Here is a 26,912-nt window from a genome sequence, read left to right as displayed (position 1 = left end):
GATGAATGCGCGAAAATTCCCCGGATTTTCTATGCATGAATGCAATGCACACTTTGGTGTTCTCTCATTTTATAACCTCTAAACCTGGGATATTACATCTCCTCCCCACTAAACCCTAGCCGCCGCTGCCGTAGCGCCGCTTCTGATCAGCCCTAGCAGATCCACCATGAGCAGCGCCGGACGCGGCCAAGCTGCCGCGCCTCCACCTCCACCTTCACCTCCCACTCCACCTCCCCCGGCCTCGAGCTCCAACGAGGAGTTCGACTCCTAAGACAGCAGCGACCTCCTCCACCCGGTCAGGGACGCGGCGGCCCTGGCTCTCGCGGAGGAAGAAGCAGAGGAGGAGTGGGCGGCCCATGCGGCGGTCGACGCCGAGATGGAACAGTGCAGGCTGGCGGCCCATGCGGCGGTCGACGCCGAGATGGAACAACGTAGGCTGGCGGCTGCCGCAGAGGACTCCGACTCGGAGATATCTTGGTCGTCTGATGATCCTGATGCGCCAACGCCGGAGGAGAGGGTGGCGGAGCAGAGGGCCATCGTCGAGTCTTTCGAGACGGCGCGAAGGACGACGCCGCCAACGCGAGGCTGGAGCAGGCACTGCAAGAGGACGCGGCGGCGCACCGAGCCATAGCGGCCGCGCGGGAGGCGGTGGAGAAGCAGGCGACGGAGCGATGCAACGATGGTGCCGGCCCGTCCGGAAGCAAGTAGACTAGTCATCTAGGTCTACATTGTATAGTTTTTATGCATTTATATGTACTACATTATATGTTTTTAACTATGTTGAAATTCAAAAAATGGATCGTCCCGATGAGAGCACACCCAGACGCAAACAGACACGCGGACTTTGTGGCCAGGGCTGGGCCCGCGCCGCCCTGATGTGTGGGGCCCTCGTGCCGCCCCTTGACCTACCCTTTCGCCTACTTAAAGCCTCCGTCGCTGTAACATCCCAAGTTTCAACAATAATAAATCAAGAGAGAGCTTCAATTATTCAAAATTTACAACAAACAAAAAACTTTTTCTATGCATATAGTGCCACATATAGTTTTGTGCATTTGAGTGATTTCTTTTGTGCAAATTGCCATGATGAGTGTTAGCATGCTTAACTATTGTTATATGAACCCTAACCAAGATCACAAAACCCTAATTTGAAGGGAATTAGAAAAAAGGGGAAAAACCCATTATACACAATATGCAAAATTACAAATACTTCACCAAGGCCATAATTGCTTGCCCCCTTGCTTCTAAAATACTTCAATATGATAAACTAACACAATTGCATCATTGGATCAAGAATCAAATACAAGGAAATCAAAAATCTTACATACATATGATAATGGTCATTTGGACCAAAAATATTTTCTTCACCACTTTACCCCTCTGTATTTCTAAATTCCTAAACTAAACTTGGTCAAACAAAACCATGTCATCCAAGACCAGGTCAAGATGAGTAACTTTGATGTTGACCACCATGGCTAGAGTTGACTAGGTTGACCAGAATAAAAGTGACAAGAAGGGATGCTGAAACAAAGTGAAGATTATGTCACTTTTGACATTTTGCAAAACAACTCTAAATTAAGTGCCACCACCACCAATACTTCACTTTAATTATATAAAAGAGATGCACCAAAAAGAATTTCAAAATTCAAATAAAAAGTTCATGCGGGCATTGTGTCGAACACTTGGCAGACATGAATTCAGAAATGTGTTACACACTATTGTCCACTGGTTTCTTCACTAAACCCCTTTTAACTTTGATCATTACACTCTCTTACAACCCCTGCTTCACCCTAGTACCTGCCCTGGTCGATTAAAGTTAGAGGAGAGGGAGAAGAAACCCTAAACTAATGCATGTCGTGGCCATGCCGGCCACCTTTGGCCAAAATTCTCTCTGGCCTCCCTCTCACTTTCTCTCCATGTCCGCGAGCATCTCTGATGCATAAGGAACACGCCGGTACCACTCACTCGATCACCACTGCACGGCATCGCCCAGAACACGCGTGTCCAAACCATGCCAGGGTGCGCCAGCACGCGCGCTCACCGCGCACTGGACGCGCCAGTACGTCGCGCGCTCGAGCGCGATCGTCCTCCTCCTGCATCCCTAGCAACGCGTCGAGTAGCCACTCCGCACCCTCTAGCCACTAGACATGCTCAAGCACGCGCAGAGGCCTGGTCACCATCGTCCTCGCCGGCAACGTACCGCGGGTACCGCCATGATTACTGCAAGAGCTCGAGTGATTCCGTCGTCCCCTCTCTGCGCCAGCTAGCTCTCAAGCACCGCTAGGACGACGCCTACAAGATTCCGTCCTCGCCTTGCCCTTTCGATCGACGGAGAGGCCACGCCATGGCCGCGCCCTTGCAGCACCCAGCGGCAACCCTCGACACTATAAATAGAGGCACTCCCAGCACGCTATCTTCACACCACTCGACTCCCCTCTCACCACTGATCATCCTCACCACCTTAGCTCGTTCGATTACTGCCGGAGGCGACCCAATTTCAAGATCGGAGCCGCCGGGGGACGCAGCTCACCGTCGACGATTGGCGCCACCCCGAGCTTCGCCACTGCAACCAGCTTCCTCAGCACCCTCGACAACGTCGACTCGCCACCAGTAGAACATCGCGGGAGCCCTGGTATGCCCTCCGACCCCCTACTGACGCCGTGAGCTCGCCGGAATCCCGCCGGGGACGACGACGCTCACAAGCCGTCGATCGCGTCTCAGATCCTACGGCCTAAATTGAGCGTACCGCTTCGGCGTGTAAAGAGTCACCGACAGGTGGTCCCCACCTCGTCAGGCAGCCCACTCGCACCCGTGGCTTGCTGGGCTGCGCAGTGATTTTAATTTCCGTTTCGGCCCGTTAGCGTTTCCCGCCCAAGCCCAAGATTCAAATATAGGTTTAAACTTATTTTTGAATTGTGCTGCAGATGGTTTAGTAAAAATTGAATAGTTTGAAATCTGCCAAACCAAATTTAGCAAACTTTATATCATTGGAAAGCCCATGAAATTATCTAACTAATGCCACTGGCCCCATCTCCAAATTCGTAGTAGAATTTAAATGTTAAAAATAACAAGTCTGGGACTTTGGCAAATTGAAACTTAATTTAAAATTCAACCATAATTCATTTTGAGTTGATTCCAATTCTAATAAATCACAAATGATGTCCTCTAATTGATTATGCAATAATATAGATAGGTGATTTGCATGATCATGGACTAGATGAAATAAAATAGCTAGGTAGTCAACTCTAGTGCTTTCACAACTTGAATTCAAATTTAATAATCAATATGAGAGATATCTTCTCATTTAAATCTTGATCCTAAGTAATACAACCAGAGGGAATGACTTAGAATAATGAACCTCTGATAGCTATTGCTTAGAGATTTTAATTCATTTAAATAATAAATATTAAAACTATGTGAAGTATAGTACTTCAAATATTATACACTCACATATAATAGATATGAAATGTTGACCATGGGTCAACCTATATTTCATACCTGATTATTATATGAAGAGATTAAATCTTAAAATAAGGTAATAAGAGGAACTAAATTGCTCTAAGGAGCTACATACCAAAGTAAGAAATAAATATAATAAGAGGAATTAATTTTAATAATAAAAAAATCATACAATAACCCACCATGCCATGTTTGATTGATGATAAGATTAGTGTGAGAATTCTTTTAAGTGTTTCTAGTATAGTATGTAAGCTTGGTTTAGTATTTATACCTCGTATTCGTATATAGACGCTAGTAACGAGGAGTATCAAGAGGAGGAGGCCTACTCCCAAGAAGAAGAGGAGACCTTTGATCACTACTCAGCTCAAGGCAAGCTAACCCTTGCTAAACACAAGTGCTTAGCTCTAAAAGAGCAAAGGCACCATCACCTTTTACTTTTATGTATTACCTATCCCATGTTTTTACTCATTTTTACTTTGGCTTATTTATTTCAAAGTACTTTTTGATTTATGATTTACTTGGTCTAGAGTAGAACAATACTTGGTTTAGATTAACACCCCTCCAAGCTAGATAGCACCCCTCATCTAGTTGCTATTGCTAATCAATTTAAAATTGACTACCCTAGATGGGAACAAGTGATTTTGATATGAATTTGAAACCTTGGAATGAAGGTTCATTCCATGGAATGACTTTGAAGGTGAATATGACCAAGAGAAGATAGTGATTTTTGATATAAAACTGATATGGGTGTGAATGCGATACCTTTCCAATTATACAAGTACCCCCACAATACCTGATTATGGGTAGGGCTTAACTAGAAACTTGTGTATTTTAGTATGGGTTCCCTCTAAACAAGCATCATAGGGGTTACGCCGAGGCTGCCTCCGTATATGAGAAATGATGTGAATATGAGGTGAATGTATGACCCAAGCCCTGTGCAGTTCTCGGGTTAACAGTTGGTTCTCACCGGGGGGCCAAGCTCATGGGGAGAGGTGCCTATACTAGGACATATAAGTGAAAGGTTATGGTTGATGATCCGCGTACTGAGTTACGATGATTCGGGGTTATCCTCGACGGATGTAATCAAAAGTTGTGGCACAAGAGTACAACCTCTCCAGAGTGTTAAACCTATTCGAATAGCCGTGTCCGCGGTTATGGACGGTTGGAAAGGCCATACTACTTCCTTTATCAGAATTTATGTTGAAATGATGATGGTGAATGGTAATTTGAATTGGGTCCCCAAATGAATTGTGGGAATGACACTAATGTTCCCACTTGAGTTAGTCTAGCAATTAATAGGGTTTACTAAATGTTTATCAAATAAAAACTTGGCTTTATGCAAATAAACCTAGAGCTTAGTACCCCTTTACTACACTTAATATGTTTACCATAGTATTAGTTTGCGAGTACTTTAAAAGTACTCATGGCTTTGCCCTGGCTATTCAAATGCCAGACTTTGAAGAGGAGCAACAGTATCAGGATGACGGACAGCAGGACGTCTACGATAATTAGGATCGTCTTCTAACGTCAAGTGTTGCCTGTGGAATATGTAGTCCACTATTACTATGCTTCCGCTACTTATTGGTGATGAACAATCTATTTGTGTAATATTGGATCATGTGATCCCTTGTTGTAAGACCTTATGTGTTGTAATAAATGATGACTCTGAACGACTTACTATTATGTCTCGCAAAAACAATCTTCCTGGGATTGCGATGTATGATATAATAGGGCATCCGGACTTAAAAATCCGGGTGTTGACAGTCGCGAAACCCCCAGTACCGAGAGCCACGATACGGAAAACCTTCCAGAGACGCCGCCGCCGCGAATCCCATCTCGGGGGATTCAGGAGATCGCCTCCGGCACCCTGCCGGAGAGGGGATTCATCTCCCGGAGGACTCTTCATCGCCATGATCGCCTCCGGAGTGATGAGTGAGTAGTTCACCCCTGGACTATGGGTCCATAGCAGTAGCTAGATGGTCGTCTTCTCCTTATGTGCTTCATTGTTGGATCTTGTGAGCTGCCTAACATGATCAAGATCATCTATACGTAATACTATATGTTGTGTTTGTCGGGATCCGATGGATAGAGAATACTATGTTATGGTGATTATCAATCTATTATTTATGTGTTGTTTATGATCTTGCATGCTCTCCGTTATTAGTAGAGGCTCTGGCCAAGTTTTTGCTCTTAACTCCAAGAGGGAGTATTTATGCTCGATAGTGGGTTCATGCCTCCATTGATATCCGGGATCGTGACGAGAAGGTTCTAAGGTTGTGGATGTGTTGTTGCCACTAGGGATAAAACATTGATGCTATGTCTAAGGATGTAGTTGTTGATTACATTACGCACCATACTTAATGCAATTGTTCATGTTGCTTGCAACTTAATGCCGAAAGGGGTTCGGATGATAACTTCGAAGGTGGACTTTTTAGGCATAGATGCATGTTTGGATGGCGGTCTATGTACTTTGTCGTAATGCCCTGATTAAATCTCACTATATTTATCATATCATGTATATGCATTGTTATGCCCTTTTCTATTTGTCAATTGCCCGACTGTAATTTGTTCACCCAACATGCTTTTATCTTATGGGAGAAACACCTCTAGTGAACTGTGGACCCCGGTCCTATTCTTTACATCGCATACAATCTACTGCAATACTTGTTTTACTGTTTTCTTCGCAAACAATCATCTTCCACACAATATGGTTAATCCTTTGTTACGAGCAAGCCGGTGAGATTGACAACCTCATCTGTTTCGTTGGGGCAAAGTACTTTGGTTGTGTTGTGCGGGTTCCACGTTGGTGCCGGAATCCACGGTGTTGCGCCGCATCACATTTCGCCACCATCAACCTTCAACGTGCTTCTTGACTCCTCTCTGGTCCGATTAAACCTTGGTTTCTTGCGAGGGAAACTTGCCATTGTGCGCATCATACCTTCCTCTTGGGGTTCCCAACGGACGTGTACATCTACGCGCATCAAGCAAATTTACGGCGCCGTTGCCAGGGGAGATCAAGACACGCTGCAAGGGAGTCTCCACTTCCCAATCTCTTTACTTTGTTTTTGTCTTGCTTTATTTTATTTACTACTTTGTTTGCTGCACCTAAACAAAACACACAAAAAATTAGTTGCTAGTTTTACTTTATTTATTGTCTTGCTCTCTATATCAAAAACACACAAAAAAATTAGTCACTTGTCTTTTCTTAGTTTACTTTATTACTATTAAAATGAGTAATCCTGAAGTTGAAGTTCGTTCTTTTAAGCAACAAGGTGGAGAAAGTTTTAAGGATGCTTGGTATAGAATTAGTAATGCTCATCATAGGTGCACTAAGAAACACTCCACCACTATCCTTCTTAGGAACTTTTATGTTGGTTTATCTAGTTGGAATAGGTATGTTCTTGATACTCTTTCGGGAAGTAATTTCCTAGGTACTCCCGCTTTAGAAGCTAGTTGCATCATTGAGAGTCTAGTTGGAATACCACCTGTTAATGAAGTTAAAATTGAAATCTCTCTTGAGGATGTTATGAAAAAATTGGAAACCATAGAGAAAATTTTTCCAAGTATTGAAACTAAATTGGAAATGTTATTGGATAAAACTGATGAACTTGATAAATCCTTAGGAGGAATTGATGAAAGAATTAGTGTCCTAGGAACTTGTGTTGTCCATGATAATCAAACCAATAGGATTGATGAACTTGAAAAAGCTATGGGAACCTTGGGTTCAACCTTTTCTTCTCTCAAGTATAATGAGAAAGCTTATGTGGGTAGAGAGCAAAAATTCATGTATGCCTCTAAAGTGTCTAAACAAAAGAATTATTATAGGCCTAAAATTGCTAAAACCCCTAGCACCACCATAAAAAATTTAGATAATGGAGCACCTAAAGTACCCTCTGCAACAAGTTGTGTTTGCATGAAAAATAATAATGTTGATGCTTCTACTCTTGATGTTACTTGATTTACACTTTCTGCGCCTAGCTGAAAGGCGTTAAAGAAAATCGCTTATGGGAGACAACCCATGTTTTTACTACAGCAATTTTTGTTTTATATTTGAGTCTTGGAAGTTGTTTACTACTGTAGCAACCTCTCCTTATCATGTTTTTGTGCCAAGTAAAGTTTCTATGTTAAAGTTGATGTTATATTTGGGATCGCTGCGCAGAAACAGTATTGCTGTCTGTCACGAATTCTGTCATAAGTCTCTGTAGAAAATTCGAAAAAATCTGCAAAATTACGAGCGTGATCCTCAGATATGTACGCAACTTTCATTAGTTTTGAGTTTTTCCATTTGAGCAAGTCTAGTGCACCTTTCGAGGTTCGTCTTTACGGACTGTTCGTTTTTGACAGATTCTGCCTTTTATTTCGCATTGCCGTATTTGCTATGTTGGATGAATTTCTTTGATCCATTAATGTCCAGTAGCTTTGTGCAATGTCCAGAAGTGTTAAAAATGATTGTGTCACCTCTGAATATGTGAATTATTAATTATGCACTAACCCTCTAATGAGTTCGCTTGAAGTTTGGTGTGAAGGAAGTTTTCAAGGGTCAAGAGAGGAGTATGATATACTATGATCAAGAGGAGTGAAAGCTCTAAGCTTGGGGATGCCCCCGTGGTTCATCTCTGCATATTTTAAGAAGACTCAAGCGTCTAAGCTTGGGGATGCCCAAGGCATCCCCTTCTTCATCGACAACATCATCAGGTTCCTCCCCGAAACTATATTTTTATTCGGTCACATCTTGTGTTCTTTGCTTGGAGCGTCGGTTTGTTTTTGTTTTTGTTTTGTTTGAATAAAATGGATCCTAGCATTCACTTTGTGGGAGAGAGACACGCTCCGCTGTTGCATATGGACAAATATGTCCTTAGACCCGTCCGGAAGCAAGTAGACTAGTCATCTAGGTCTACATTGTATAGTTTTTATGCATTTATATGTACTACATTATATGTTTTTAACTATGTTGAAATTCAAAAAATGGATCGCCCCGATGAAAGCACACCCAGACGCAAACAGACACGCGGACAAAATATGTACGCAGGACGACACAAACGGATGCTCGCGACCACTTTTGGGGTTCGAAATGCGTCGCGCCCGCCGCTGGAGATGCCCTCACGCCATCCATCGGCGGTTGCGGGTGCAACTGTGCAAGTTGCGGCGGCGAGCCTCGCCGGCACAGGTCATTGCCACGCTGCCATACCATCGCCACGCCCACTAGGTGGTCCCGTGGGGGCCGTACCCCACCCATTACTTCTCCGGGCCCACCTCGCCTCAATCAAAAGGCGACAAGCGCTCCTCGTGCCCGTCTGCCCTCCAGCGCCGAGAATCCCCACGCCCCGCCCCGCCCCGGGGAAAAAAAAAATACTCCACAGTATACCACCACTCCTATGGCCGCTTCGTCCAGATCCAGGCCGCACCCCAAGAAGCCTTCGCCCTCCGGCCCCTCTCCCAACTCCCACTTCCACTCCCCCTCCGCCGCCGCTGCCGCCTCCTCCGCCGGCGGCGCCGACCACATGGACCCCCCGCCGCAGCCGCCCGCCGCCGCCTCCTACGCCAGCCCCAACCCGCCAGCCTCCTCCTCCTACACGCAGTCCTACCCCTCCAGCTACACCAAGTTCAACACCGCGCTCAACGCCGGCCTCCTCAACCCCATGTCCCCGCCACCACTCCCCCTCGACAAGACGCGCTCCAGCCCCACCCTCTTCGACATGATGGCCAACGAGCAGGACTACCAGCCCCGCGCCGCCGCCGCCGCCCCCGCCCCGCCGCACCAGCACCCGCACCCGCACGCACCCGCGCGCTCCGTGGACCGGCAGGCCATGCTGCAGGACCGCGTCGCGGAGCTCATCGGCAGCTGCAGCCCCGGGAACCAGTTCAACGACGCCGCCTCCTCCGACGTGCGCCTCACCCTCACCTCCAGGGACGGCCTCTCCCTCGCGCTCTGCGTCCACCGTCACATCCTCGTCGCCCACAGCAGGTTCTTCGCCGCAAAGCTCTCCGACCGATGGTCCAAGCAGCAGCGCTCGCTGCCGCACATCGTCGAGATCTCCGACTGCGACGACGTCGAGGTGTACGTCGAGACGCTGCGCCTCATGTACTGCAAGGATCTACGCAGGAGGCTCATGAGGGAGGATGTCGCCAAGGTCCTCGGCATCCTAAAGGTACGCCCGACCAGGACCAGCCCCCCTTTCTTCTTCTTTTCAGCTACTTTTCTTTGGTCCTTAGTAATTTCTAGGCAAACTTCCTCTCTGCAGGTGTCCGCGGCCATTGTGTTCGATGCTGGAGTGCTGTCCTGCTTGGAATACCTGGAGGCGGCTCCATGGGCGGAAGATGACGATGAGAAAGTAGCCGCACTACTGACGCAGCTGCACCTTGAGAACTCAGGCGCCGGGGAGGTGCTCAAGAGGGTCTCCCTGGAGGTGACACCTGCTGTAGCGACAGAGGAGGTGGAAACAACACCAAATTGCAACGCGACCAGCAATGCAGGAGGCGGCGAGGAGGTGCTAGTGAGGCTCCTGCAGGTCGTCCTGGAGGGGAAGGACGAGAAGGCGAGGAGGGAGATGAAGGGGCTGGTGTCCAAGATGCTCCGGGAGAACAGCGCGTCGCGCGGCGGAGCCGTCGGCGGCGACCTCCGCAAGGAATCGCTCTACTCGGCGTGCAATGGCTGCTTGAGCCTGCTGCACGAGCAGTTTGTGAGGGCTGTGGGAGGTGACCAGTCGGAGGTGGCGCAGATTGCTAGGCAGGCTGACAACCTGCACTGGATGCTCGATATACTTGTTGAGCGCCAGATCGCCGAGGACTTCTTGAGGACATGGGCGATGCAGAGTGAGTTGGCAGAGATCCACGGTAAAATTCCGGCAATACATCGCTATGAGGTGAGCCGGGTGACGGCAAGGCTCTTCGTCGGGGTTGGCAAAGGACAGATCCTCGTGTCCAAGGAGGCCCGCTCCCAGCTCCTGAGCACCTGGCTCGAGCCCTTCTATGAGGACTTTGGGTGGATGCGGCGGGCGTGCAAGGGGCTTGACCGGCATTTGATTGAGGATGGGCTCTCAAACACGATCCTGACGCTGCCGCTTGCAACTCAGCAGGAGATCTTGCTTGCGTGGTTTAATCGATTCCTCAACTCCGGGGAGGACTGCCCAAACATTCAGAGAGGGTTCGAGGTATGGTGGCGGCGTGCATTCTGGAAAAGGACCGCTGAACCGGAGCAACCACCCCGTTTGAGAATCACAGCTATCTGCGAGAATTCTTGATGAGCTTGACCCAATTCGGATATGGCAGGTGACAGGCATTTGGATGTAGAGGTTATATTTTGTGTGATCTGTAGTTGTGTTCTGACTTCTTGGTGAGTTCTCTGCTTCATCTGTTTGGTTCTAGGCAATTAATTATACATTAGTATGTCCATCTTCTTCAATGTATACCACGCTGAATGTACCGCCATGTTTCACCCATCTTGAATTGCTTCATCTGTGAGTAGGTTGATTGTTTGTTACCTATTATAGCAGCTTGTATAGCATCATGTTATGCAGAGGCCGGGTGTAATACTTTTTCTAAAGTAATGAAAGCGCCCTTTATCGAAAAAGCAGCTTGTATAGCAACAGGCAGAGGATTTAAATGCATTGCGCCTCTTGTTCTTGTTTATTTGTAGTGTTTGTATACTTGCTAATTACATGTGGAAGGCGCCAGATCATTGTCTCTTAATCTGATCACCAACCAGCTGTCGTGCCATGTGAGGAAAGTTGTTAAGCAATTGGAATTGTATGGATGTTTGCTTCAGAGCAGTTAGAGTAGATTCTACCCAAACTTCTTGGTTTCTCTGTATTTAATTTGCTGGTGGTTGAACCGATATGCCCTTTCCAGAATGTGTGAAGGGATCAGATGGTGTTCTTAGTAGCTTGCAATTGCAGTACATACCTTTTGATGAATATAAATAACGCCCTTGCGCTTATGAAAATTCTTAATTCTGACGAGAGTGGTTGAACTTATCGTATAAGCTGGTGAAGATAGAAGTGGTTAGCAATCAGATCTCATGATATAAGTGCTTGCATTAAAATACGCTTATACGCTCAAAGGTTGCCTTAAGCCTTAGTTTTTGCCTCCATTGTCTCCACTTCCGGATAATCACCAGGATGTTGTCCTCAGATGGATCTCATTCGTCATGGCTCAAATTCCGTGTATTAGAACTGAATCCAGGCTTGCCCGCGAGAGCGAGCAGCACCAACCAACATGGAATTTTTTTCGATGCTGCACTACCACGGCAACACCAATGATCAAATACAAGAGGGGATACATGACATTTCATTAAGAGCCAGACGGGAGAGAACAGAAAGAGGTTCATAGCCCCTGATCATTAAACGACACACTCAAGCAGGCAATGCCCTCCTACATTAAAATGTGCAACTTCTTCCATTCCTTCAGGGTAGAACAAAGTATAATTCAAGTTACATCCAGGGATAGACAGAGTAGATTGTAGTCCTTAATACAATCCAGGAAGTAACACCATTCCAACTTGCATAGATAGTTTCACAGGTCTGAAACACCATAACTGCAAGTCTGTAACTCTACAGGCGATGCCTTTCTCTTAGCTTGAATACAGAATCAGGCCTATCCACTTCAAGTATCCTATTGTACCATCTTACCTTGGGCACTGGTCATCTGTCTAATTTTTCCAATGTAAGTTGGTTGTTCAATAAACAAACAGTGTAATTGGCATGAGAAACAGAAAGAAATATACCTCTTGATGTAGTTCTTCCCATCATCCGGGGAATCCACCTGCACAGAGTGCTGATCTCTGCCATTCAGTATGTTTTTTTCACTCGGTGTGAGTTCTTCAAGTAAAAATATGTATGTTACCCAATAAGCATTGACAGAGGTGATAGAACAAATACCTTCCTGATGGGCGAAGCTCCAACTTACGTAAAACTTTTAGAATGTACCTCTTCTGCAGGTAAGGAGTACTGCCAGCTCTCCAATCATAAAAGTTTATGCCAACAAAATTTCCATCAGGATAATTAATTTGGGGGCCTCCAATCCCAGCCTAGTCCAAAATCACGAGCCAAGGTTACACATAGACCTTATACGTGCATATATAGATGAATACAGTGATCAACTCATCAAAGTAAACAGTTCTAAGAATAATATGATGGCATCAAGATATGTAAAGAGGAGATTAAAATCAGTCAGAAAAATGAGAAAATCTGGAGTTATTGTGTTATCCAACGTCTAGAAACTTGGCAGATCCTTTCACGAAGGGTTTATCATGGAATGTGATAGAGAATGCATCGAGGGAGATGGCTTGAGACCCACACTATGAGTTACCTACAGTGGCAAACCAGTCTATGTGATTGGATATCCCGTGATTAGAGCTGGGAGACAAGTTGTTGATAATCCAGGAGGAGAGTATCCCTACACTGAATCACCTCTCCGTGAAGATGGAATACTCTCCTAATCTGCTTGACAGGTTGATATTTATCTTAATTTGTTCGAAGTGGCTTATTCAAGAAAAAGATGTTGTCCTGCAGAACATCTTCTAAAGAACACACATATATGAGTCTTATTATTAAACGTCGCAATCTGTGAGAGTTGGGTGCTCTTTGATAATCTCATGAAAGACCATGGAGTATGACGAAGCTCCACACTGCGAGGAAGCCTCGTGGCAACCCTCTATCGGTCTAGGCTTTGTGTGAATTTAGTGCGCAAAAAACTTGTAGTTCAAGGCATAGTCCACTATTCAAGTTGCAAACTAGTGTAATATGAAGTTCTTAGTGAAAGTTCAACTTAACAGTCTCCATCGCGCACCGGTAAATAAAAAATATTCTGGAATAATGGTATTTAAATGTGCCAATGAGATTTTGTGGGGGATTTATGGAATTTGGTCTTGGGCCTTAGCCCATCTCCCAATAATTTTTTTGAAATTCTCTTGGCCCATGTGAGAATGCAAGGGGCGGGACTAAAGTTTAGTCTCAAATTGCTAGTTGAGAGAGAGTTGGAGTGTTATATAAGGTGGGATATTCTAGTCCTTGTAAGTGAGTGAGAAGAGAGAGAGCCCTTGCGCACTCGTCCTCCTCCGCCGCCCGCTTTGCCACGCCTCGCCTCGTCACGACGCGCCACGGATTGCGGGAATCTCGCCGAGCCGAGCTTATCTTTTTGTTGTTCAGGAAATTAATCGTGTGATTAGTTACGAGTCATTAACCGACACGCTAACGAAACCGTTTCATTCCGGTTTTTCTGGATCGTGGTTGTGCCGACTCAGACGTGGGTTGCGCCCCACAACCTTCGAACGCGTCCGTTTCAATCCGTTTTTTCTAGATCGTGGTTGTGTCGGCTCGAACGTGGGCTGCACTCCACGACCTTCCCGGACCATATGAGCGCGGACGCGAACCCTAGCCTGTATAAGCCACCATATACGACTACCTCTTTCCAGTACATTGCGCCGCCGCCTTCGTCTTCCTCATCCCGTCCTTTGGCGTGCACCAAGCGGCGGGACAATAGGCCTACAGAACCCTGCCTGTCGTAGACCTGTACGGGTGAGGGGAAATCAGGTTTTGGGGGAGCGCTTACGCGCGACTACTGAAAAGAAGACGCAGTCCGACGACGAGTTTCCGAACGACGACTTCTTCCCGGACATCGACGACATCTTTGGCAACCTCAACATGGGCAACAACAATGACGATGCTTCTGCCGCCAACATCGCTGCTGCTGCGGCGGCCAACACTGGATGGTACATATTTCTGTTCTTCTCATTTCAGATCTTGCTAGAGTTTCTACTACTGCTGTTTGGAATAGAGGCGATAAGCTCATATTGTCTAGATGCTATGTGTTCATCTACTTTGTTGATCTGCATGTTTAGTTTACCTGCTATTTATGTAGTCATGATTTATCAGTTTCTTATTCGAATTAAATCATATGGTAATTTGCTTATATATTCAATAGTATCTAGAACGTTGTATAGATATCTCTAAATTTAGACGAAGCTGAAACATCCTTTGTGGGACTTGTGGGAAGGAAGGAGTATTGCTTTTTTTTCTCCACAGCGTAAAAACATATCATAGATGTGAAAATAGAAAATGGAAAACGGAAATGAAAAAAATGAAGAAAACAAGCAGGAAAAAAGTATAGAAAAACGAAACAACCTGTAAAACCGGCCGGAGGCCTTTTGGGCTGGCCCACTGGGCTAGGAAGGGGTGTGCGGATCGGAATGTGCTCCGCACGGAGCGGCAACTAGGATGCGCGCTTGGCCCATGGCTAGCTCAGCTTAATTTGTGTTTTCTGGAGAGAAGAAGAACAACTCTTTGGTGGCCAAATGTCTGGGGAGCCCCTATTCTACGCTTTAAGCGATGCCATTGACCAAAATTGCTCAAGGGAAGATAACTTGGGCTGGGCCCATTTACGTAAAGGCCAGAGGTGCATCGGTTTCTGTACAGCGAGACACACGGGCCAGTGAGACGTACGGTGATCACGTGGAGCGAGCGGAGACACTCCTTTTAAGTTAACCCGTTCATCATTCATGTCGCTCCCTTAGCCTGATATGTCTTTTTCATGCGACACTGCCAATGCACCTGTTGTAAACAGTGAATGGTGACGTGGTTGATACACAGGATCTTTTTTCTTTTTTTAACAGGGGAGGTCCGAAGGACGTAGGGCTTTATTTCTTCAGCGGTGGAGTACATTTTACAGGTAAGGCCTAAAGAAAACAGGAAAATTACAAGCTGGCTCTTACAAATTGCACCGAGGACCTCGAAATAAAACCAGAAAAAGCGATCAGATCCAGCTCCTTCTTCACCGCGCCGTACCTCGCCGGAGTCAACCTCTACGCCGCCGGGGACAAGACCACTTCGGGCGCAGAGGTGGGAGCCAACTCCGACGAAACTGGAGAGCCTCCGAGCTGGCAGGAACGCCTATCGCCGTCACACGAGGGTGGAGGGGCCGCCCTTCGGCCATGAAATACGACGGCAGATGCGCTGTGGTAGTTCTTCGATGGAGGGGCTGCCTTTCAGCCATGGGATACGACGACAACAGCGCCGTGGAGAACCTCCGAGAAGAGGCCGACGAGCTCCCCTGCTGCAGATGCGACGACCAGCCGGAGACAGCAAGCAGCAACTCCTCCCTCTCACCACCCCGCCGAGGAAGAAGAAGAAGCTTGTCGCTGCACCTCTGGCCACCAAATCCGCCAGTAACAACCTTATTTACGGAGATCTTCGTCTCCCTCCACCGCCAGATCTCCGGCTCCGACCACCGAAGCTCGACGAGGCAGAGAAGGAGAACAAGCCAGTGCCAGATCCGGCCGACGAGATCTGCCACTTCCCTCCCGGCATCAACGCCATACACCATATAGAAACAAAAACTAAACCTAAATCTACACCTAACTACTCCAGCGCCATCTCCCCTCCAACTCCGGCCGGCTACTCCGGCGGAGAGGAAGAGGGAGAGGCCCGGTGAGAAAGTGGAGGGGCTCAGGTACTGTAGCGGGACGAGAGCGAGATGGGGGAGAATGGGTCGCCCTTTTGATACACACGATCTAGCTAGCTAGCATGCTCGTACCTGAGAGCGATTTAACTGAATCCAGCTGGCTGTGATTACTGATTAACGGGGTCGCTCTTCTAGCCTGCTGCGCCGTACTCCCTCCATACCGGATTAGAAGGCAAATCTGGCCTTTGGAGAGAAACCGTTTTATTAGGCAAATCCCGGAATTAACTCTCTCAATTAACTACAACGCGTGGGCTAGCCTATAATCACTCCTGTCCTTTCCTTTCTCCAAGCGTTTGCATGTCTCGTGTGAATGCTGCTGCATGCGGTGTGAAACAAAACTGGTAGATCCTTTTGCCATGCATGAAACGCCCATGGGACCTCGACTGCTGGTTTGTCTCCTCTAATTACTAATCGGAACGTTTAACGAGCAAATAAGGAGCCAATCAACAATTGCCTAGGTCCCGCTGCACCAGGTTATTTGCCTTTTAATCCGGTATGGAGGGAGTACGTACTATCGCTGGGTGCGTGGGATACGAATATACGATTTTATTTTGACATGCCAAGCTCGTTCCGTCTCCCATACTATGTGGCACGGAGAGTCAGTATAGGGCTGTTGGTACCACCAAGGCGTCTACAGTTCCATGTACCCACGGCGGGTGATGCTACAATGAGAAGGAAGCTGGTGGTTTTTTTTTGTCTGCATAAGATGCAGAGATTCCTTGGAATAGTTGGCACTTGGGATTGAAGCAGTTTCTCCCAGCTCCCAAGTAGCCTAGCCGGGAGCTCCTCTCGCGCAGTCGTGTCACGAAAACTCTAGAAAAAGGCCGACCTCTGGGAAGGGAATGGACTTGCTCCGCGCTCGACACGTGGGTGAACGTGGGGCGCGCAATTTGCCGGTGGACTGCCTCCGCGCGCGACACGTGTTGCTTTCTGGTTAGTTTGCGAACCGTCCATTTCTCGTAACGGGCGCGCTTCCCAGTTAACGGGTTTACGGGTACCCGATTCGCGTTTGCCTTTATCTCCGTTTTTCCCTTAGTCTTCTTCTTTCGTCGCCTATCTTCGTGGCTCGCTTGTTTCGGCTTGTCGTCTCGTCGGCGGCGCTGCTATTTTCCCTTCTCCTCCGTTGCTTGTCGGGAACCTCTCGCAACTCATCGTCGGCGGACTTTTTCCTGCTCCGGTGGTAAGCGCCGTCGTGTTTTTCTCGCTCGCTTAGGGTTTCTAAGATCTTGGTTTTTCCCTTTGATTCGATTAGATCGAATCAGTTTTTCCCTTTGTATTTCCGGGCTGTGAGTTTTACGGGGAATTAATGGGAGGGAGGTAGCACTTTCAATTGGAAAAATGCGGAAGGCGGATGCGGATGCGTTTTCTCCGAGTAAAGTCGGTACTTTTTTCGTCGATTTCTTTCGCCGCCTCTTGGTTACACACCTTCTGAGGAACATTGCCGTTGATTATGCGGCGCCGGAGTAGCCGCTCCGTTACACATCTCGTGATGACATGCATGTTATTATTTACGGTTTGTTTGTCTTTTTTCTTGACGATTTACCCGCCTTGGAGGAGCCGCTGAGTTTCCCGTCTCGTGTTGACATGCAAATGCGACGATGCTTGCTTGTTCTTGTGGTTTCTATCTGTGTATTTTGTTTTAGGGTTTATATGTATCCCACATCGTACCTGAACTAGTTTTAGGGTTGTGCGGTGCTTGTTCATAAGATGGTTTTGTACTTCGTGTGTTATTATCTAGTACTTGTGTGTCCAGCCTTTTCTGCAGGGACTTGCTTTCCTTTGTCTCTGGTACTTGTTATTGTTTGTCCTTGATACTCGTGTGATAATTTGTTCTGTACCTGTGTAGCTCAGTCTATCGTACTTGTGCACCTAAAATTCTTGTACTTGTGCTCCTATATCTCTTGTACTTGTGCACCTATATCTATCGTACTTGTGCACCTAAAATTCTTGTACTTGTGCTCCTATATCTCTTGTACTTGTGCTCCTATATCTCTTGTACTTGTGCTCCTATATCTCTTGTACTTGTGCTCCTATATCTCTTATACTTGTACTTGTGCACCTACTTGTATTGTAATTGTGTACTTGGTAAATTCATATTGGTCTGTTTTCTATAGTTTTCGTTGTGCTAGTTTTTATCTAGTTGTCTAGTTTCCTTTGGTCTATTTGTTGTAGAGTTAGCGGTACCAAAGGTGCTAGTGTTTCCTTTTTTCTAGAGTTTTCGGTTTGTAAATTATGTTGGTTTCTCTTGGTTTGTTTGGTTGTCGATGTATCTGTGCCAGATGCGCGAATCGTTTTAGAAGTTTAGTGAAGATATGCAATTGCGACGACGTAGGTGGTCTGTGTGGTTTCTCTTGGACTCTTTTTTCGTCGTCCTGTTTTCTCTAGTTTCAAAAGTTATAAGATGCACACATCGTACCTGAACTATTTTTACGAGTTCTCCGGTGCTTGTTAAGAAGGTGGTTTGGTACTTCTTTGTGCTATAGTTTTGTACCTGTGTGTGTGTCCAGCCGTTTGTGGCGGGTACTTGTTCGATTTTGTCTTTGGTACTCGCGTGGCAATTTGTTCTTTAGTTGTTCTCCTATTTCTCCGGTACTTGTGCACCTAATGGTGTTTTAGTTGCATACCCATATAATTGTGTAATTTGTGTTAACGAGGTTGGAAAAGATGTCGAGCCGAGGTTTTCACTCTCGTGCGGATATTCCCGACCATCTTCGTGAAGCGGTTGATCGTCACATTTCAGATATGTTTCCTGGTGAAATGCATAATGATGTGAGCTTTTTGTTATGTTTTTTGATTTTTAATTACTGTGTTATTGTAAACTGCATTCTTAATTGTGTTTTTTTGTTTGTTTACAGTTACGTTGTAAGCTTAAAGAAATGTGGAAGACTTTCTTCACTTCCTCAATGATAAGAATGGGACATGGTCTTGTTGACCAGATGCGTGATATGGTTTCTCTTTTGTCAATTGAGTTGAAAAGGCAGCCATGTACTTGCAAGGGAAAGGAGCCTGAGACTGAAAATGTTGTTGGAGGTAGTTCTATGGCCCGAAGTATGATGCCTATCCGGACACCGATTCGATGATTGTCTTGAGCGTTTGGAGCTAAGCGAGGAAGAGGATATTCCACGTATCCGCTTTGCATAGAATTTTGTTTGCTTGATGTACTTCGAGGCTCCTAGGAATTACATTGAAGGGTAACCGTTGGAATTCAATTTTCCATTTATTTTTCATCTATTTTTTTATAGACTGATGGTTATTCTTGTTGTTTTTAACAATTGCGGTAGTGAGAAAATACTTGAAGTTGGTGGAAAGTCACGTCAAATTTGGCATAGTTTCTACCTTGCAATGAAGGGTGGTGGGTTTATGGATCCTTACGTTATGGATGTTTTTCTTAAGTGCGTTGATGATGGTCTTGATTTCTTATATATTCCAAGTTCTTTGGCGGTACGTCATGTGTATATGTTTTAGATTTTTTTTTTAACTAGATATTTTAGCATTTAGTTTTTTAATCATTTTCTTGTTGCTTTTTTCAGCATATCCTTGATGTGGATGAGGCGGACCCTATTCATCTGGCTGCAAGTTTTGCTGAACATGATCTGAAGTACTATAATTTGAATAGGGAAGAGGTATGTTTTGTCTTGTTTTGTTTGACGCTTATGTTTTTTCTATTACAAGTATCTTGGATGCTTTCTTATTTCTCGTGGGATTGTTTATTTTCAAACGGGTCTACATTACTTGTTGCGATTACACCCATTGGTGGGTTATCTTTGTCGACATCCATTTCGGAAATTTAGAGTGTCTAGCTCATCTGGAGTTGATTGAAGCTCGGATGGCTTCTACTGAAAGAATTGTATGGTTTTCGTTGTAATCTAACTAATTAAATAATTATTTACACATGACAGACAATAACTTTTATTTTTTATTGTTTTCGGTGCAAATCATTCAAGAAACTTTACAGATCATCTTCATGGTGTTGAGGGATTAAACATCTCATCGTTCAAGATAAAAGTTTGCGGCACCCCTTCTTGTTCGAGTAATCGTCTTTTCATAATGTGAATTATGATTTTATTTTATTTACTTGTGTTTGGATTTAGTTGTTTTTTTCTTTTTTGTCCATTAGGAGAAGCGCGAGCGTGATTTGTGGTATCTATGCAATGAGGTTTATTTGGATGTTCAAGGCTAATTTTTACCCACATGTATTCAAGGTAGGTAATGTGTTGTGTACATAGTTTTATACTTTTATTCAATAGAATGTAAGGCGGTTTTTTAGTACTCGTTCCTTTGTATAATACTACATGTCAATGGTTCTGTTTAGTACTTGTACATCTTGTGTACTTTTCCGTTCGGAGCATGTGCGTTCTGAATTTTTGTGTATTCTTGTTGAAGATAATTAACCATTGTGTTGTTTCGTGTTTTTCGAGATCGACATTGAAAGTTTTCGACGAGTACTTCGCTGGAATGATGCTCACTTATGATTCTCCCGATTATTTGGCAAGTTTCGTACGCGAAGCAGTTGAAGAATTCGAAAGTAAGAAGCTGTTTTACAATGGTTATCCTTTTTCGTCCAGTGAAGTCAATGAAGTGAACTTGATTGTACAAAATAAGGAAATGAAGTACATAAGAACATTACATATTCATTCCATTGTTTCTATCATATATTCTAAAATATTCCTGTGGCCTCCTCCTTGTGTGATTTCTATTTTTATTGTTCTCCTTTGATATCCTTTGCTCATCTTCGACCTCTCGCAAAATAAATATATTTCAAATTTATGTTTAGCTTTTTGGAAAAAGCTTAATATTTACATCAGTAGGTTTTCATAACGACAAAAGTAATTTCATGGGCACACTTACCGTTTTAATATGTCTTGTGTTCCAAATACTAGATATTCCATGTTACACCTTATTCTTCCGTTGTGGTAGTACATACCGTGCGTGTTTCCTGGAATTCTTGTTCTTTCTGTTGTGTTATTATCATCATTTGTGTGTCTATCTGTTGATTGATCCTGTGCTGTATTGCTTGTATACCTTTGTTGTGATGCGTCTTTCTGTGCTGTCTTCTGCTTCTTTGCTTGTCTTCTTTACTGTCTTGCCTGTCTTGCTATTTACGCTTTCGGTGTTTCACATCCTGTTTTGTTGTGTCCCGATACTTTGCGGTGGCCGCATGTTATTTGTCTAGTTTTCGTTTTTTTCGAACTCGGCATCATTCGGTCTCCTCTTTTTGTTCCTCTTCGTCGGACATTGGTGGGTCACGTAATGTTTCGTTGCTAGTCTGTTTCTTCATCGTGTAGTTTTTGGCTCCTTCATCTTCTCCGATTGCTGCCAGCACTTTTGTTTCCATATCTCGCATACACTGAATCATGACATTATATGCTTTGTCAATTGGGCATGCTTTGTTGCAAAGTTCTGCCATATGGCTCATCACACCGGCAAACTTTAGTGTTTCATCTCCGCAAGTAGCATCTGCGACATTTCCTAATGTTGCGAGTTCCGTGTCTATGTCTTTTCTCCATCTTTGAATCACAAAACTCTACGGCAAATCACCGATCTCCATGTGAACCATCGCTTTTATCACATGGCAGCAATGTATACCATCCCTACTGCATCTTCTTGCGGGAACACATGAAGTTTCTTTTTTCATCGTCAAATGTGACGTCGAAACACTCCCTTTTGAATTCCATGTGGTCGTAGGATTTCACTATTCTTTTCAGTCGGAGGTGGCGACCGAGGTTCAAGAGATCCATCTACCTTGAATGCTTGTGTTGTTTGTTATCTCGATCCGGAACTTCTCGAATATGTCATTTGTGAATTGTTCAAGAGCTTGCTTCTCAAACGGGTGTCTTGTTCTTGCTTTTGCTTGTTTTGAGTGATGATACGAGCTTCTTCTTGTCCGAGGCAGATAAGCACTTGTCTTGTATAACCTCGTATTGTTCTAGGAACATTGTTATTGTGTACTGTGTGCTTGGCTATAGCATTTCCACATGTTATTTGTGCTCTCGCTCCTTCCTGTGCTTGATGAGAATGGGAAAAAATTATCCATGAAGTACTGTTGGTACCCACTGTGTCTTATTCCGTATAACTTGCTTAGGTGTTTTTCTCCGTCGACATTGTAATCCTTTATCACTTTATTCCATCCCATTTCGAACTCAGTTGGTGTGAATGCGTTCTTTGCAACGTACATTAGCATTTCGACATTCCTGTATTTTTTGCAAAGAAGGTGCTCTCTTTCGACTCATCTTGGTCACGATGTGGAAGTAGCGGTTCTGTGGGTTGTAGTCTTTAGAGCTGTCTTTATTGCTTTCTTCATTGCTTTGTCTTGATCTGTTATTATTGTCTTTGGTTCTTTTCCACCCATGGCCTGAACAAATGTTTCCGGCACCCATATGAATGTATCTGTTTTTTGATCCTTGAGCGAGCAACGGCAAACGATGCTTGTGGAGCCGTGATTGTTCACCCCAACAATAGGAACAAATGGTAAGCCGTACTTGTTTGTCTTGAAAGTTGTGTCGAAAGATATGTAGTCACCGAAGAGCTTGTAGTTCATTACGCACATTGCGTCCATCCAAAAGCAAGCTGCGTACTCTTTTTTCATTGTCTATCTCCATGGCATAATAGAAGCCGAGTGCTTGTTTTACGGAGTGTCTTGAAGCGTTCCGGGCACTTCGAATGTCATGGTCCTTTTCAATTTGTTGTTGTTGACTTTTTATGTTGCTTAGATCAACGACATCGAAGGGTATTCCGCGGAATTTCCCTACGATTGACCGGAAGATTAACATCATCTTCCTTGGTGGCGGACGTCCCATCCGTAGTAGATGAATTAATCTCCTGTCAAGATCGGTCATCCTTTTGTGACGAGTGTGCAAACCTAATGAGATAGTCCGTTGGCTCCGGCGGATGGTTGTGTTCTAAGTGGACCTTCTTGATGTACCGAGTATCCATCAAATTCTCTTACAATTATGTGTGCTTTACGGCCAGTCTTGATAGTATATTTGTTCTCCTCCGAGACGATGTTTTGGCATGCTGTGTTTGTGCATCCTTCCTTGTTACATGTGAATGTTTGCATGTAAATTTCTCCGTTTTTCCTGATCTCTTGCTGCTTGAACTTCTTCACTGCAAATCCTTCCTTTCTTGCATACGGAGCGTATCCTGTAGAATGCATCGTCTCTTGTTTTGAAGCGGGCACCTTCCTTTGGTATAGCTGCATCGATAATCTCTTCAGCTGCTCGGGTAGTCATCTGTGTTGAACATCTTGTCCATTTCTTCTTCCATCTTTGTTGGAGGATCCGGATTTATTTCACGGATCATCATCGTTCGGTTCTTCTTTTGTTTCTTGTTTAGTAGCTTGTTCCTCTGTGGACGAGTTTGATTGTCCTGTCTTTGTGTTTCGCGATGATGAATAAGCTTCCTTTTGACTTTGTTTCCTTTGAGGCACTTGTTTCTTCATCGATACTTCCCATTCCTCTGGTTTCCTGAATTCATAACATTTATATTGTGCATCAGTTTTGTAAGATGGTGTTCCAGAGGTTTATATATTTTAGTGTTTATTTTCCACATATAACACGGCGTGGATCTGTTTCAAAAATCAAAATTACGTACTCGGTGATCGATGTTTTTATTTCCCGATGTTTACGTACATGTGTATGCTTCATATGTTTTCTGTAAATTAAAGGTATACAGTTAATTTTTTTAATGCATTGTTTTAAATGAACTTGATAATTTTAGTGCATACATGTAGTTACTACCTTTGTATTGCTTGTTGTGCTATCACTGGAGTTGGTGTTGGCTGTAGCAAACTTCATTTCCTGAAGATAAGTAAATCAAGTAAACTTTATGTTAGATTCCTGGTTTCTTGATGTTTCTCCGAGTGCATAATCATTGTACCTTGCTAATTTTTGTTGGTATTGGTTGCTTTTGTGTTTTCCGGTTATTGCTGTTTATGCGGTATACCATATTTCGTTGCTTGGACCTGCATGTTGTTTCATTCTGCCTGCAGTTCATTGTAAACCTCCTGCAAATTAGATATAAATTTAATTTTGTCGAGGATATTTTTTAATCACGGTTTCGTTGTCGTCATTGCGAGAAGTGTTGATCAAGCTGTAATCTACATGTCTTTTTGATGTCTTCTTTGTTTTGTTGAGATTGTTGTCGGGAGGTCTCGTGCTTGTCTACTAGCTTGATCTGTGTGTTGTTGTTGTCGTTGTTGTCGTCAGACATATCATCGTCCTCGATTTCTTTGAATAAACCACGAGAAATGGATAAATAATTATCGGGATTTATCCTAAAAATGTTTTGACTTTGTACTTTACTTCTATAACCTTTGTTACTTACCTCGTAACTTGATGAGCTTCTTTGCATGTATTTTCCCGCTGGTGTAGTTGAGTTGATTCACGTCTGCTTGTTGCTGACACATAATTATGCTTTCTGTTTGTTCGTGATGTTTTTGTCTCACATTGTTGCCATCGGCATCCTGTAAGAAGATTGACGGTCGGTAATATTACTATCACGAGAAAATAATTAATTTTAATTATATTTGTTAAATTGATTCAATAATATGTACTAATGAATTTTCGAGTGCCATATGTATTAATTAATTTTACCAACCTTCATTGTGAAGTTTTGCGATTGATATGATTTGACGTTGCTTGCATGCGGGGAAGGATACTCTCTTGAACAAGCGTAGGAGGGAGCATTCGATTTATATTCTCGAGAGGTTAGCAATTTTTTTTCCTTCATCCCTCTATCCAATTCCATTGTTGAGCTGTTGCTTTGGAAGCTTCTTCCTTCTTTACTTCAATTAGAGATCGTTTAAGGTGAGCACACTGCACTTCTGTCTTGTGACTCGGCTTGTTTAAGTTTATTTTGTTGCATTTTCTCCTTTTTATTCTTCCATGCGTGTATTCTTGCCTGAAAAAAAAATGATTATAAATTTTTGTGTACATGCATGTCAAAAAAAAAAGGAATAATAGTTTATTTTGTGTACATTTTAAATGCGGATATATGATCACATTACAAATAAATCACAATAAGGTCATATTATAGGCACGGTACTAGAAGTTGTGTACTGTTGACATGTGTAAGTTTGTTATTGCCTGGAATTGTTTCTAGTGCTTCTTACTACTATGGGCTAGTACTTCTTGAACAACATAGGCACGATAATACTTGTTGCTTTTGTTTGACGACATGGAAATTGTTTTTCCAATCAATTGTTACTAGTACTTGTTAATATGAATAGTTACTAGTAATAGTTAATATGAAATCATTATATGCACAAGTTTGTCTGTTTTCTCCATGCGGTTTTACTAGTACTTGTTAACATGGTGAATTGGTACTTCCACTGTACGACAAAGTTTAGCACTATAGCGTAACGGGGAGGTGCTTGTAAGTAGATTGGATTTTGATAAGTTTTACCATTTTTGCAACTTTTGCCATACGTTCGGCGAGTTAGTGGTATCTTTACTCCAGTGTGGCAGCTTGTTCAACCACATTATTTGTTGTTCTTCATCCTTGTTTTGTGGTGCCCATGTTTCATCCATCTTCTCGATGATTCTTTTTTTTCCTCTCCGGCCACTGCGGAGTATGAAATGTTGAAGTTCAAGACTATGAAGAGCAAGCGTGTAAGGTTGAGAAGTTTGAGTGCTACTTTTTGACAAGTATTCGGAAGCAAATGTGCAAGTTTGAATTTACGACTAGTTTTGATGAGTATCCGGTGTTTGAACTTGTTTAGTGCGTGTTTGAGTGGTTAGTACGTGCTGTTTGTATTCCGAGAATCAACGAGAAAGAAACCTGGTGAATTTACCTATGAGGTTGTTCCGATCAGATGTATTTTGCACTTTGCCTAATCCTGCAGATCTGCGAGATCAGCTTCTCTCATCCCTTGTTTGTTCCCTTGTGTTGATATTTTCTGTCCTGCACGTCCGAATTTTGAATCTAAGGAAAAAAAAATATTGATGAAAAATTGCGATTCACTGAAGTACATGTTAGTTGTGGATGGGGTTCCAGCTGTCGAGCGAGAAAAATCGGGGCACGGAATAGTACGTTTCAAATCTACGAACGTGGAATTTAGATGTTTACCTTGAGTTCGTGATCGTTCGTCTTCCTTCGTCTTCGTTAGTGCCTTCGTCGTTCCCCTCGTACGGATCTGGATTTGAATTTTGAATCTGTTGGAGAGAGAGGAGGAGATGGAAAGCGTGATCCTGTTGTCCACCAAAAGTGGACGATTAGTTAAGATTTCTACTTTCGAGATAATTCTTCCCCTGCATTTGTGGGGCAGCATATTTCATTAAATGGGAGTTGGTGTTTCAGTATGACATGTGGGTCCTCCTTGTTCTGATCATTCCTTTTCTTCGTGGATGACATGTGGGACTGTGGATGGGAGGATTTATTCTACTTCACTTTCCCATTTTTCTTCTGTGACGTCCCCGTAATTTTTGGCGTCATTCATTGATCCCGTGAGCCATCTTCTTCCTCCCTCTTGCCCTCTTCGTACGCTTGCGCCCCCCATCTCAGATCTGTTTTTGAAACCTCTCGTCTGGAATGCTTCCTAACCCTATTTATCGTTTGATTTCTTTCTTCGATTGTTGAATGTAGGCGGCGGGTTCTCAATAAAGATCCCCGTGGATTTTCGGCTGGTTTTGTGAGTTATCGTTGTTTTCTCGTAGCTGCGTTGTTCAATGGATGATGAAGCTCGCTGTACCTCGTGATGGTGAAGATGAGGTCACCCCTCAATTATACGATACGCGGTCTTTTTCAGTTGATGGTGCTTGAGTTGGTGACTCGGGAATTCATGGTGCGTGACCGGCTTGAGCGGGATAGGATGAGAATGGAGAAGAAAGTATACGCTACTAATGAAAAAATTGAACGGCACGAGATTGAGAAAATCTTGGTTAGTTTATATTGTTTGTTATTCCTATATATGTTTGTTCATGCTTCGGTTTATTTTCATGTCTTGATCATGTGTTTATTTGTTTTTCTGCTTTCCAGTTCTGGATCTATCCCTAATGGTTCAT

The 26,912-nt window shown here is 44.1% G+C and overlaps 1 protein-coding gene across 1 annotated transcript; it reads left to right on the top strand.

The window, feature by feature from the left end:
• The first annotated feature begins 8,957 nt into the window (after positions 1 to 8,957).
• Positions 8,958 to 10,936, top strand: LOC124677056 (BTB/POZ domain-containing protein At1g63850-like). The gene is made up of 2 exons (XM_047213054.1): positions 8,958 to 9,605; positions 9,699 to 10,936. The coding sequence occupies exons 1-2, from the start codon at positions 8,958 to 8,960 to the stop codon at positions 10,695 to 10,697; spliced, it is 1,647 nt and encodes a 548-aa protein (XP_047069010.1). The 3' UTR covers positions 10,698 to 10,936.
• Positions 10,937 to 26,912: the final 15,976 nt, after the last annotated feature.

The sequence above is a fragment of the Lolium rigidum genome, chromosome 7, assembly GCF_022539505.1.
Source record: "Lolium rigidum isolate FL_2022 chromosome 7, APGP_CSIRO_Lrig_0.1, whole genome shotgun sequence".
In the NCBI taxonomy this organism is placed as follows: Eukaryota; Viridiplantae; Streptophyta; class Magnoliopsida; order Poales; family Poaceae; genus Lolium; species Lolium rigidum.
The sequence above is the reverse complement of the archived record's forward strand: the minus strand, read 5'-3'. Positions and strand labels throughout refer to the sequence as shown.